Here is a 14,583-nt window from a genome sequence, read left to right as displayed (position 1 = left end):
AATCTTCTTATTTCACCGATGAGTGTGTCGATGGTTGGCTGTTGCGGATGAGGTGGTGGCACGCGGAGCGACAGTGACATACCGGAGACTTCTTGGCTTGACGGTGTTGATGAAGTTTGACGCTCTGCACCGGAATTTTCTGTTGTCGACATCTTCAATTTCTTGGTGTTCTTCTCGGATTTGTTCTTCTCGGGGTTGTTCTTCTCGGGGTCACCACTTTAGGGATGTGTGCTTGAGGTTGACTCGTTCAGAATTATTTGGTCGATGTTAAAATAAAACTCCCTAATTACTTGTAGAGAAGAGGTGAAGATGGAATAGTGAATGATTTTATTTACAAAACTGTGTACAATTATACTTAAAAATTATCCTACACTTACAACTAATATTGACATGTGGTGCCAAGATGCGGAGCGTTGATTGGTTGCGCAGGTACCAGAGTAGGCGATAAAACTGCGGCGCGGCAAAAAGTTGGCCTTTTTCTGCACGCAGCCGTCGAAGCGTACGAACGTGTTCTTCTCAGAACACTTCGGTATCGTAGCAATACGATAACGCTGAAAACTGTCCTTTTCAGGACAAATTATCGTATCTCGACTAAACGTCTAACAACTGTCCTTTTCAGGACATATTATTCTTGTTTCACGACGAAAACGTTTGACAACTGCCCTTGTCAGGGCAAATTACCGTGTCTTACGACACGATGAAACTGTTCTTTTCAGAACACACGACCGTAACTATTCTGATATGTTCTTGTCTGAACACATCACTGTTTCAATACGACACGTTAATCAATCACCTACAGGAAACATCCCTAAAAGATGTTCGGATTAATTTTTATAAATTCTGACTTTCATTATCAGAAGTAGAAGCAGAATACGAAATTCCACCCGTATCAGATCGACGTCCGTCGTTGCACTACTGAGCGTTTTTCAAGGCAGTTTCTAAGCCCTCTATTCGATTTAAAGTCCTTCAAGAAAAGAGCGTACCAATTTTAAAAAGGTTGGCAACGCACTTGCAAGGCGTCTGGCAAGTTGAGTGTCACTGGGCGGTGCTATCACTTAACATCAGGTTCATCAATCCTGCCCGTTTGGCCCGCTATATTAAAAATATATATTTGTATAAAATTCTCATTTTCGTAACCAAACGACTTGACCGGTTTTTGTATATTCGGTATAGGTCTGAGAAAAAATCATATGGAGAACTATAGGGAAGGGGGAGGATTGGGTGTAAAAATGGTTTTATACCTTTAAGTGATAAGGGTGTGGCACACCAATTTTCTTTTTTTGGACTAGTTTTTGAAGTTATAGTGTCATGCAAACACACCGTCACAAAAAAAACGGATAACGGTTCAAACGTCGGTAAAACAGTCTTCTAATTTTACATTTACTGCCAGTTCCCAAATCAAGGGCGTAGAATGGAAGAGATGAACTGGCAATAAACTCTCCGCCACTCTTTTTAGTCGGCAAGTTTTATGTTTTACAAATGTTTGTAAGGAGCTGCAACCATTACACGTCTGTTCCACGTCTGGGATGCCATCATCAGATCCTGGTTTCGTTCCACCCTTGGGTTACCTCCTTCCAATAAAAAAAGTTAACCGCGAACCCACAAAAAATATATAATATATGTTCGAATTGAAGTCTTTTTGAAGTCCTTTAAATATATACAAGTTAAATCCATTTACTACGATTATTATCATTTCAATATATCATAATCTTGCTATTAGAAAATATCATAACGAAATATAATTGCTACATAATTACAAATTGTTGATAGTGATAAGTCACTAGAGGTCGTCAGTCGTTTTCACTATTAAATCTATTTAATTTATATGAAAATTAGTCGACCAGGCTAATGCTATTATTTCTCTTGCTCAGCTACTTTCTATTCCTGATTACGCTGTGTGTTATCCAGATTTAACTGAATTGCAGCTTGATAAGTTGGAGCGTTTAGAAAATGTCTGAATCTCATAATTGGACTTCGTAAATTTAACCATATTTCAGAGTTCCGAAGAAAGCTCAATTGGCTACCCATTCGGTTGCAGCGATAGATTTTACAACTTCTCTATTTTCTTTTTAATCCAAAAACTCCTAGTTACTTTAAATAATTTTTATGTTCCTCTCTGCCGGTAGCTTTGTTTTGCGTTCCTTTGAAAATGTAATTCTTGAGCATACTCCTAAAACTGAATTCTATCACTCTTTTACTGTGCAAAGAATCCTGCTTTGGAACTCCTTACCTCTTAATATCAGATGAGCTGTCCTTTAATTAATTTAAAAATCTTCTGATCAAAAATCATTTATCTTCTGCCTTGTAATTAGCTACTTATACATATTAATTGTGACTCATTAACCCTAAGATTAGCCTTTACTTGTTTACGATAAGGCCGCCCGTTGCCTATAACTTACGTAACCTGCTTTTTTATATGTAGATATACAAAAATATACATCGATTTTTTTTTGTATTTCGACTTATTTAAAAAAAATATAAAAAACATGTTAAAATATATGGGTTCACTTTTGCATGCATGGGTGTTAAAATTATCACAAAAATCACCCCTGTCAACTACTAAAGGCAATATGTTGAATAACCAATAACCATATAATTTAAAAAGGTCATACATAATATATATTTTTTAAACAAAGAGAGTTATATGTATAGTGCTTTTCATGAAAGAAGTCCCGCGGTGATTTTTGGAACTAAATTTGACAGGTCGGCAATGTTGTCATTAGTCGATGTTATCAAGTTCGTTTGTTGTGGTAGATTTTTGTGAATTTTTAACTAGCTTAGTGCATTTTGAAGATTGATTACAATGCCAAAAGTTGTAAAATGTTCGGCTCGAGAAATTATATTAAAGGTGAAAGAGTTCTGTGAAGCGGAACATAAGAATCAAGGTGTTTTAATACCACTAAACAATGTTCGGAAGAGAGTTGCCGCCATAACAGGTACTGTTTAGAGTTGCCATTTAATTTTTTTTTGCTGTATTGATGGGACTTTTAAGATATAAATTCGTTTTTGTGCGACAAAATTGAACAAATACATAACGTGATGAAACTAGGTAACTGAAATTAAAACATATATTACATAAGCATTATAAACTTAAAGTTACTATTATTTTTAAATGTTCATAATTTAATTGCAGGTGTGTCAGAGAAAACTGTAACAAGAATTACAAACGAAGGTATAACAGCGGCGTGTATTTCAAAAAAAATTGTAACTCAACAATTATGCATTAAAACTCTGAATAAAAAATTGTATTGTTTTTCTTTACCCTATTTTCTCATCTTTTCCCTGTAAGTAGGTAGAACACCGCTAAAATAAGTAAATAAAATATACTTTTTACATAACAGAAATATTGTTTCATCGAAGTATGTGAGTATTATTTGATAAATTACATCTGCTAAATGTTAATAAAGTAGGTAAATTTTTTACTCATAAATGGCAACATTACGTCATGCGATTGCAGCGCCGCGTCTGGGGAACTTCTTTCATGAAAAGGACTATAAGTTAAACATCACACTTAAATTTAAGTCTTTATTATTTTTTCAAACACCACAGATGAAACAACACTTCCAACTTTCCCGCCAAATTTAAATTGCGGTGTTGGTATCACACATTTCAATTTCAATTTCTCACTAAATTGCTTTATTAATTCCGATTCAGTCCAATTGCACGATGTTATCACGAACAAACCTGAACGAACGGACAAACGAGGATAAATCAAGTTCAAATTCCTTCAAGTTACAAAACATAAAAAATATGAGAAAAATCAATAATTTTTATGAGATATGCAAAATAATTTATTACATCTAAGGTCTGTTTCACAATGTACGGATAAGTTCTACATAAGTTCCAAATTAGCTATTTATTGCTTATTTGTAGGACAAACACTATTGTTGCATTTCACTACTGTCAGATAGCGCTATTCGTCACATAAAGTCCATCATAAGTTAAGTCTGATGAAGTGTCAAATGGCACAATTTATCTTCTAAATAATTTATGTGTTGCATAGCTATTTGGTACTTTATCCATACATTGTGAAACAGACTCCTAGACTCTAGAACTTGCTAGTTATGCAAAAACCATACCATTATCGTTTAACATGTCAACGACTTGTTGTATATATTTTGGTCTGTATTCCTTTACATTTGGATTCAAACATATAGCATCATATGTCCCTTTATCATGTACTACACCAAATTTACCAAGTAAAGCGGCATCATCATTGATTATGTCAAAAATCTGAAGCAAACAACTTATTAATATAATAATAAAACAATACACACAGATGGTAAGAAGGAACTTTAGATTAAATATAATAGATAACTTTAATATTAGATGAAAAATGTTGTGAGAAAACAATATTAAAAAATGTTAAATATCATGTAGGAGACTTATGTACAATATTTCATCATCCATTCCTTGTAATAAGTAAATAAAGATGGGCAAGGTGAACTGTGAAGGCTATATTTAAAAATCCAATACATTGTTGATTTTAACATACTATGATTTTTTTGTTATTATTTATTTATAGGAATAGCAGTTGGACTCTGAAAAATTATTAAAAGAAAGAAAAAAGCAGAACCAAATATCACAAAGGAAAATTACCTTAAATTTCAATATTGTATATTCTTTATTAACTTTCTCCGCCAGAGCTATAGCTTCCTCACAGTAATCTACACCTAACAAGTTTGAAAAGCCCTCATCAGCTAGTGATGATAATGTAAACCCATTTCCACAACCTGTAATTTTGAATGGATTATTAATAATTTAATTTTTATAATACTTTTCAATTATAACATAATTTGTGTAAATTAGCTTAAAATAAAAATTAGAAACTCATGACTCACGGGATTCATACACATGTTTTAAGCATTAATACTAATTACTATCATTTATAATTGACTGAAAACATTTATACAGGGAAAATAACTATAGTAGACAAGAGAAACCAAAAGATGATAACCTAAATCGATAATAGGCGAGTCCTTTTCCAAACCACAGCCACAAATCCATTTAATGACCCGCAAAGCACTGTCTTCTCCAAACCAAACATCACCAATGTCTCCACTCTGTTCATAGTTATCTAGCTCCTTTACATATGTGTCTTGCCAGTAGGTTTGTGAACCTAGTTCAGAGGAATTTAGTTCATCTTCCATCTGTTATCTGTATGAAGGTTATTAAATTAGTAGGATCTGTCTCAGAGGTTAGCGGAATTGGCGTGAAATAATTCATAAATTACATTAACTTTTACGTTTTATTACTTATGTCATAGGTACAGAATTCGATTTTATTCTCTTATACTAAGATTACAATTGTTAATCACTACGTATTAATATAATTTTAAGTAAATACCGGAATAAGCAATTTTTAATGTTTAAATCTGAATTTAACTACAACTGTCAACATTGCAACAGCTGACTGCTGAGTGATGACAATTGACAAATGACAAGACACTGGTTTAATATACACTACATATATAATATAGTGTACACTACGCTACTCAATAACATTTTGCCCTACGGTAATCATTTAACGTTACTTGACTCTTTAGTTTTTTTTACAATAGCAAGACAGTTAGATAACTGTCTTTTTACGGTACTTCGAAGTTTAAACTCAAGTAAACGTCAAAAACAAAAAAATTCTCAATTCAATTCGTTCGCTAAAATTCCGCACAGTGTTGTAGCAAAAATTAAGTTTTCGTTATTATATATCGAACATTTATGTAGTGTGGACGAATGCGTTCGCGGAATTTTTAAATAATTATTGTAAAAATAATGTAAGATTTAACGCGGCCTAGATAGCAGAAATTTTTGAATCAAATTATCGAGTTTTATCACGCAATGAATAAATTAAAAAATCTAATCACCTATTTATCTTGATAAATAATTATTAGAGTGCGATCGGTGCTAGATTTACCTGTGATATTCATTTTAAAGTGTTGGGAGCAGGATTCGGTATTTGGTAAGTAGTGATATGTTGTAATTTGTAAACAAATACATTGCTTACATAATTTATGTAACTTTCTATCAATTACCGCCGAATAACTTGTTTGTATATGTGCGAGAAACCAAGATGCAACGGTATTCACCTAAATCCAAAAGGTTACACTGTGAATATAAAGTATTGTTTAATTTTAAAAGCTGGCTTTTAAATGTGTTCCTTGCTAGTTGTTAGCAACCAAATTCAATTTTATTATGATATTATTTAAATCAACAATAACTATTTAAGTTTATTACTAACTAAAAATTTAAAATTTGTCACACAATTCTATATATTATGCAGCCCTTTCAGCAGTAGGAAGGTTTAATTTATTCACCAAATTGAAGGTCTAAAAAATATTACAAGCTTCACAATTTGTTAGATTTGTTCTAATTGTAAAATATTATAATATTTTTAATAGATATTGTATATTTTCCATTAGGCAAGGGCTTGAAAACAACATTGATTATTATACATTAATTAGCTTTGTATATTAAAAGCACTTTGACTTTTTACAGTGCATTCACTTCAAACAAACAATTATTGTTTATTAAACACAAGCTAGGATAAAATTTTATTTATTTTAATTAAGTATTATAATATAATTAATATTTATACAAAAACACATAAATATAATTAAGTACATATGACTTATCACTGTTTATAAATATAAATTGAATAAAATAATTTACTATTAAGTAGTATAAGTATTATGTTCAACATTTATTTGGTTTTACATAATAATATTGCCTTAAAGATATTTCTTAAGCCATAATCTACAAAAACATGTCCTCCTGAATGCACTATTCACAATGTTTTATGTTAATGAGTGTCCAATAAGAATCTATTATTATCTATTTGAAAACATCAGTGTAAAATTCGTGTTAAATCCATTTATTACCCTTTGTTTATATATGTGATGTTGTCTACTTGTTACGTCTATATCTATTTAAAACTAGCTGTTACTCAGGATTTAATTATGAAATATTTTTTTTATAGTGTAGAAATTATCAAACGCGGCCATAAATTTATTTTAAAAAAAATACTGCTAGTATGAATTATTTAGACTTAGTAGGCTGAGACACCTATGTTACCCAGGATAGACAAAATATTCAGCTTGTGTTCTATAGCGTAGCCCTTCCTTAAAAGATTGAAATTGTATTTTATTATTGGATAGTTCTCGATATATGAGAAAACTTATTTGTTTTTGCCAAAAAAGGACTATTAGACATACCACTTCCATGTTTGAAGCAATATTTTATTTTATTAATGCACTCAAACATAACACATGTTACAATGAGGACAATCGGATACTTATGAAAATATAGAAAGGATATAAGGGATGTGTTGTAATCGAATCCATGACTATAAATGGCATACCTTTGACAGTTCATATATGAATACCACATGACTTTTGAATCACATGGTAGCACTTAAACTCATAGGTAAAAAAAAGTAATAGATGGCGCATCCTTTACATATGTGAAAATAACATGAGAACCTAAGAAGGCCTCATCCATGCATCCTGTTAGGAACACAATCGAGTAGCCCGCAATATCGCAGCACAGACGAGCATTCGCCAATATACAATGTAAATACATACATAATTATGTAGGAATAAAGAAAATAATAATAGCAAATTTTCTAAAAAGTTATTCAATGAATAGATATGATTTGTTTGTCAAGTGCTTGAAAACATAAATGAAGAGTAAACGATAACAATAATTTGCTAATTATACTAATAGACTAGTCCTTGACAATTCTATTTCTGTATAAACTAAATAGCTTGATTGCCACAATGACATACATAACATTTATTACTAACGAAACACACACACAGAAACACACAAAATAAATACATAATAAACAAAAGTGAAAGAAATTTTTGAAGTTATACTTCTTTTGGCGCTTCAGGGAAACCATGCGCTCGCACACCGTCACAAAAAACCGACACCCTGAAGTTATATATTCAACATTTTAAAATAAAAAATGTCCAATTCATTTATTATGTACAAATAATTTTTTTGTGATATTTAAATAAACTTTATTTAACTAGATAATGCGTTATAATAAAACTTGTAATGTATTAAATACATTTTTTTCTATTGTTAGTGTCGTTTTTTTTACAAACGTAGAATAAGGCGAATTTATATATAATACTAGCAGACTCGGCCAAGCTTTGCTGTGGCTAACGTTTTTGTTATATTACATAGTATGTATAAAAATCTGTCATTTTAGTTTGTTGTTTGGAAGTATCAGCCATCAGATGTTTTTCGATGTTATAAATTTTATCAAATATGCTTTGGTCACCAATTGATGACATTTCAAAATAACTGTGCAAAGTTTCTAGTGCTTTTACTGCTTCGCGTTTAGAAATTTTTACTAAATTTACTTCCGCGCTCATTTAATCGTCTTCTTCTTTTGTGGGTAGAATAAGAATGAGTAAACAAACAATGTTATCTCAGTTACAGAGGTTTATGCATATAAAATTTACTCGCTGGTCTCAGTTATAGAGGTAACTATGATGATAAATCGAAAGAACAAATCCCAGATATAGAGGCTTACCTCGTCCCACTAACAGAGGTAATTCAGTGCCAAAGTGTTGGGACCTCAGCATGAGTTCCAGTTATGGAGGTTTCTCACTTATCCAGGTCCCACTTAACCAAGTTTCACTGTATAAAAATCTGTCATTTTAGTTTGTTGTTTGGAAGTATCAGCCATCAGATGTTTTTCGATGTTATAAATTTTATCAAATATGCTTTGGTCACCAATTGATGACATTTCAAAATAACTGTGCAAAGTTTCTAGTGCTTTTACTGCTTCGCGTTTAGAAATTTTTACTAAATTTACTTCCGCGCTCATTTAATCGTCTTCTTCTTTTGTGGGTAGAATAAGAATGAGTAAACAAACAATGTTATCTCAGTTACAGAGGTTTATGCATATAAAATTTACTCGCTGGTCTCAGTTATAGAGGTAACTATGATGATAAATCGAAAGAACAAATCCCAGATATAGAGGCTTACCTCGTCCCACTAACAGAGGTAATTCAGTGCCAAAGTGTTGGGACCTCAGCATGAGTTCCAGTTATGGAGGTTTCTCACTTATCCAGGTCCCACTTAACCAAGTTTCACTGTAGTAAACTATTCAAGGGAAACAGTAGGAGAACACCAGTCATGGGGACCATGCTTTTTTGGTGGTTATGCCATTAAATTGTAGCTTATGTGAAACGTTGGTACTTTCAACACAGAGCCATCTGTTAGAATTGTGACTATCAAATAATAAACAAATATTTTGCAATAAAATAATATTGCGGGTATAAATTGAGATGTAAGCTATCCTATCCTAGTTGGATCAAACTACACACGGTGTGCAAATTTGATTGATATCGGTTTGGTAGTTTAGGAGTCCATAGCGGACAAACAACGTGACACGTAATTTATATATATATGTATTAAGATAACTACTTTGAATGTTTTTGGTAATTATATAAAAAAAATATGTTTATGAACATAAGATACAGGTATCAATTATTACACGTCATTAAATTTGAATCGGTAGGCATGACCAGCGTTGTGGAACCTTCTGCTCCTCAACATAATGCTGAGCCAGGGCCAATTACAACCACAACACACACGCATCACACACTTGAAACGAACCGAATCGGAAAAGGGATTTTTTTTATATATCTCATTATATTTTTTTTATTTCTTTGATTATTGTTATTTTGTGTGTTTGTTTTTGTTGTGTGTGTGTTTTTGTTTGTAATAAATGATATGTCTATGTCTAAATGTATCATTCATATTTGATCATGATAACATAATATGCTGATAACGATAACATTTTGTTAATGAATGATTTTCACTTTTTGAAGTTATACTTCTTTAGGCGCGTTATGAAAAATTGATGAGAGTGAAATTTTACGATGGGCGCGCACCGTGACACAAAATTAACAGAATGCAGTTGCCCACGGAAAATGCTACGGCATTGGACATAATTTAAAAACAACATTCGAATAATAATAGAATTTATGTTACATTTAATGTAAGAAAATAATAATAAATATTTATTTCAAATGTAAACTGAACTTTATTGACTATAATGACTCCTTTTCCAGTCTTTGATTATTTAATTGTAATTAATTATTTGCATGCAATCAAAAACTATTTTTAATAATGCCAAAGAAGTATAACGCGCGTACAAAAGTACCTACACGCACCCTTTTTTTTATAGAACAAAAACACTTCACGGTTTTGTCTCTTTTCATACTTTGAAATATCTTTGCGCTTTTGACGTTCATAAGTGTACATTGTTATCTATATGGATAAATGATTTTGACTTTTGACTTGAACCTTTTAAGCGACTTAATAAAACCCGAAAGATCATTTCGACGTGTTTATCGTTAATTTTTTAATAAAAGGATTTATATCAGGAAGTCTAAGGCTTGACGGCTATATGTGCTAAAAAACTGGGATCGTTCAAGCACCGGCTACGCACCGGTGATTCTGCGCACAGCTCCTACAGTAAAGAGGAAACCAGCGCCTCTTAGGGACAAATGTCAAGATATGCGTTCTAGTAAAAGGCTTACTATAAAGTTAAAGATTATCTAGTTGATAAATGGCCTGGGACTAGTGCTAGACAGGCTACTTCTAATTAATTTGCGATATTTGTTTTAAATTATGTGTTGTTTGATGATTTGCTTTTTCAAAAGCGTACCGAGAGTTTTTTACGCCGGCTTTTTCTCTCGGCCTACACCCTCTGTCTTCTTTGCCGATGAGTAGGGCTGTCTACTTCAACTTTAATGTCGTGGAATAAGTAATACCTGTATCTTATATTCCATAATAAACATATTTTATTTTCTTTAGTCTATAGCTATTTTCAGTTTATCCATTCTCTCTCTCTTTCATCGGCAGCTCATGTCTGAGCGTCGTGGTCAGCAAGAAAGAGTCTGGAGCGAACTATCAGTTTTCACCGATTTCTGTCCAGGGCCTCTCTTATGACAGTGTACAGTTTTGAAGACGATGAGTCCTTCACTTGATGGGTCAATCTGGTTGGTGAACAGCCACGTGATCTTTTGCTTTCTGTGTTTACCATGATCAGTTTCTCCAAGTCCTCATCGCTTCTCGATAAATAAACCAAAAACTAACACAAGTTGACAAAATCTAAAAACAAATGACTGAAATTAACACGGCTTTTAAAATTATTCGAATTTCGAATTGCGCGCCAATGCATAGATTAAATTTGTAAATGCAGGTTTGCAATAAACAAAAAACTATCTAAAAACAAATGACAAAATTATTCAAATTTCGAACTGCGCGTCAATCCATAGATTAAATTTGTAAATGCAGGTTTGCAATAAACAAAAAACTATCTAAAAACAAATGACTGAAATTAACGCGGCTTTTAAGTTTATTCGAATTTCGAATTGCGCGCCTATCCATAGATTAAATTTGTAAATGCTGGTTTGCAATAGCATAAATAAATAATATTATTGGAATACATTTCTACGTGAATAGCAAGTTGAATATTAAGTAAAAATAAATTATGCACCATTCCGTTCTAGATAAGGAGAGACCGGATCGATTGACTCCTACACATGACCTTTTATTTTTGTATCGTTAACATTCTGTTTCAATCGTATACGTCAATAACCCTAGGTGGTAATTGATAAGGGTTATGAAGGCACTGCTACCGTGCCGCAAGGCAAGACGTGTGAACAGTCTCTAATGAACCATTTGATAGTATGAAAAATTATTGCGAGTAATCTGTATAAGTTAAAAATCATTTATTCATATAGGTAACACAATGTACACTTATGAACGTCAAAAAATAAATATACATTAAATGCTTCTTATTTTAAATTTACTGCCAGTTCTCAAATCAAGGGCGTAGAACGGAAGATAAGAACTGGCAATAAACTCTCCGCCACTCTTTTTAATCGCCAAGTTTTTTTGTTTTACACATCGTATGTAAGGAGCTGCAACCATTATACCATGTTCCACGTGACATCTTAAGTAGTTAATTAATGGCAAGGTGCCATTATAGCCTTAGCGAGTATTTAGACAATAAGTTTGACAACAATTATAAATAAATAACTTATTATTATGACTTAATGAAAATTAATAATAGGTTGGGGATAAAGTTTCTTCGCATTTTTCAAGAAAATTCACAACATTTTTTAATATAGTTTATTTACATTTAACTAAAGTATGTAGGTACCATTTTGTTCGATAACTTTTTGCCATCTTGTAGGTAGGGATATGATCCCATTGCTATATAAATTTTGGGGCTTCTGATCAAAATACCGCGACAATCGGTTTTGGCAGTCCTCTCGTGATGTTAACCTGACACTGCCTAAAGAATTCTGAAAAGACCGAAACAGGTGCAAGGTCAGGTCTATACGTCAGATGCATTAGCACCTCCCATCCAAGCTCTCTTAATTTTTGCTGAGTGGCTAAAGATGTGTGAGGTCTAGTGTTATCTTAATGAAAAACCACACCCCTTCTGTTGATTAATTTCGGCCACTTTCTCTCAACTCCTTGCTTTAATCTCATCAGTGTTTCGCAGTAGAGTTCAGAATCGATGATCAAAAAAAAATAAAAAATAAAAATTGAAAAAAAAAAATTGAATTTTTTTTTTTGAAAAAGCTTAAACGAAATTTGTGCTACTCTCACAGACATTGCCCTAGGTCCATAAACATCGCAAAAAAATTTCGCGGCTTGCGTTGCATATTTACCGTTTTTTGTAGTAAAATTTTAAAATGTATCGAATTTCTTCATTAGATTCACTTATCTTGACGGTACGAAAAATAAATAAAAATCACACATCCTAATATGAATTTGGAATTATCTTCTTTAAAATCTCAACTTTCAATGATAACAAAAACAGGCAAATACATATAGTATAGCCAAAGAGATTTTATTACAAGTTCATACATAGTATAATGCGAAAAGACTTTTTCCCCAACCTAATATGATAGTTGCATGCCTATTTTTATATGGCTGGTGGACATTTATTTTTTAAACATTTTTTTTATATATATTGATATGTTATTTAAAACAGTGGAACATTTTTTTGTTCTATTTCAATAGTTTTCGCAGCGCATGCTGTTAAAGATATTTTATAGGCTTTTTTACACATATAAATAACATTATTGTAGTTTTAGTAGGTATCCTTGTTTTTGTCTTTCAATTAAAATAGCATATATCAATCAGTGATAATGTAGCATTCAAATGGTGAAAGAATTTTTAAAATCGGTCCAGTACTTTTTGACCCAATTTGGAAACATACATACAAATCTTTCCTCTTTATAATATTATTTATTTATTAATTTATTAACACTTCGTTGCTTTACAATATAAAAATTGAACATAATTAAATGAAATGGCGGCCTTATCGCCGATCTCTCCAGGCAACCACTGTGAGAAAAGAAATTAGATAAGGTAGGCAAGAAGTGCAAAAATACATATTACATATAGTTATACATTAGAAGCATTAATATGTATTTCTTTACTGACAAGTTATAAGGGTACATTATGTTACCTATGTGATTAAATGATTTTTTACTTTCTTACTTTACTTTAGTTATTAAGAATATTAGTATAGATTTGTGCGGTTTTTTATAATTGATCGATCTAAATGTACCACTTTATTGCAAATAAATTATTTATTTATTTAAGGAGAACAAAAAAGTACTTCCTTTGGGGAAATTGAGTTCAATTACATGCCCTTGCAAATCTTAAATTACCCATGGAACTTATCGGCAATTTATTTTCAAAATTTCAACATTATTTCTGCTAATTAGGAATCATTGCGAAACATATAAACCTTTATAGCACTATAAACGTTAATCTAAGTTTTATTAAACAAGGTTTTCTCCGAACATAGTAAATTTTGCCTTCAAACTTTATTGAACGGTAATTCCAACGATTTAATAGAAAAATCTGTTTGAGCAATGACCTCTGGAAATCACAACAAAAACCCTTTTGACGTCTCAGATTTTTGTATCTTTCTTGATCATTTTTTTTCTTAGCAATTAGGTGATCAGCCTGACACACTTTAAGTCCTATGACCCTTGGATGGGGCAGAGTATTCACCTCCAGGTATTTCTGTCTCTCTTTGCCTCAAACTCAAAATAACTTTATCTAGTAACCAAGTACACTTATGCGTCAACAGAAAAGATGTTAAATTGATTCTAAATTTACATTTACTAACAGTTCGCGGGGGCGTAGAGCGGGCAAGAAGAACTGGCAAGAAACTCTTCGCCACTCTTTTTAATTGCCTCTGCAACTGTACGCCTGACACACGCTGTCTTGTTTGCATGGCATGCCGGTTTCCTCACGATGTTGTCCTTCACTGTAAAACGTATAAAAAATACAAAGAGAGCCCAGCCGCGATTCAAACCTACATTTCGATAAATTCAACACAATATTATTTCAATTAGTAGTTCCGGGGAGCACGTTTATCCTACGAACATTAGTTTACTTTTTTTTAATTACCAGAATGTTGATTTTTCCCCGAAAAATGATAACCATTTTTTTTTGTTTCGTTTTGTAAATTTTTGAACCTTTTTTAGTAAAATATATTATGTATTCCATCTCTGGCTATATTTTC

General features: G+C 32.1%; 2 protein-coding genes across 7 annotated transcripts in view; one reads left to right on the top strand and one right to left on the bottom strand.

Moving 5' to 3' along the window:
* Positions 1-3,511: 3,511 nt before the first annotated feature.
* On the bottom strand, positions 3,512-5,444 carry LOC125061211 (EEF1A lysine methyltransferase 2). Of its 3 annotated transcripts, none has more exons than XM_047666468.1 (5): positions 5,347-5,444; positions 4,958-5,157; positions 4,600-4,733; positions 4,080-4,233; positions 3,512-3,684 (listed from the first exon to the last, which is right to left on the bottom strand). In XM_047666468.1, exons 2-5 carry the CDS (start codon positions 5,148-5,150, stop codon positions 3,518-3,520), a joined length of 648 nt encoding a protein of 215 aa, XP_047522424.1. In that variant the 5' UTR covers positions 5,151-5,157; positions 5,347-5,444; the 3' UTR covers positions 3,512-3,517. The 3 variants fall into 3 exon arrangements, with proteins under 3 accessions (XP_047522424.1, XP_047522422.1, XP_047522423.1); XM_047666466.1 differs by having other exon boundaries at positions 5,239-5,408; XM_047666467.1 differs by having other exon boundaries at positions 4,958-5,150; positions 5,239-5,408.
* Positions 5,445-5,520: 76 nt separating this feature from the next.
* The window catches only part of LOC125061209 (alpha-1,6-mannosyl-glycoprotein 2-beta-N-acetylglucosaminyltransferase-like), a 44,224-nt gene continuing 35,161 nt past the window's right edge, over positions 5,521-14,583 (top strand). For 2 of the 4 annotated variants that reach the window (XM_047666463.1, XM_047666461.1), the window contains exon 1: positions 5,521-5,955. The gene's annotated coding sequence lies outside the window, so the exon portion shown is untranslated. The remainder of the gene's footprint in view (positions 5,956-14,583) is intronic. The other 2 variants (XM_047666462.1, XM_047666464.1) reach the window with 2 other exon arrangements.

The sequence above is a fragment of the Pieris napi genome, chromosome 23, assembly GCF_905475465.1.
Source record: "Pieris napi chromosome 23, ilPieNapi1.2, whole genome shotgun sequence".
NCBI classification, from domain to species: Eukaryota; Metazoa; Arthropoda; class Insecta; order Lepidoptera; family Pieridae; genus Pieris; species Pieris napi.
The sequence above is the reverse complement of the archived record's forward strand: the minus strand, read 5'-3'. Positions and strand labels throughout refer to the sequence as shown.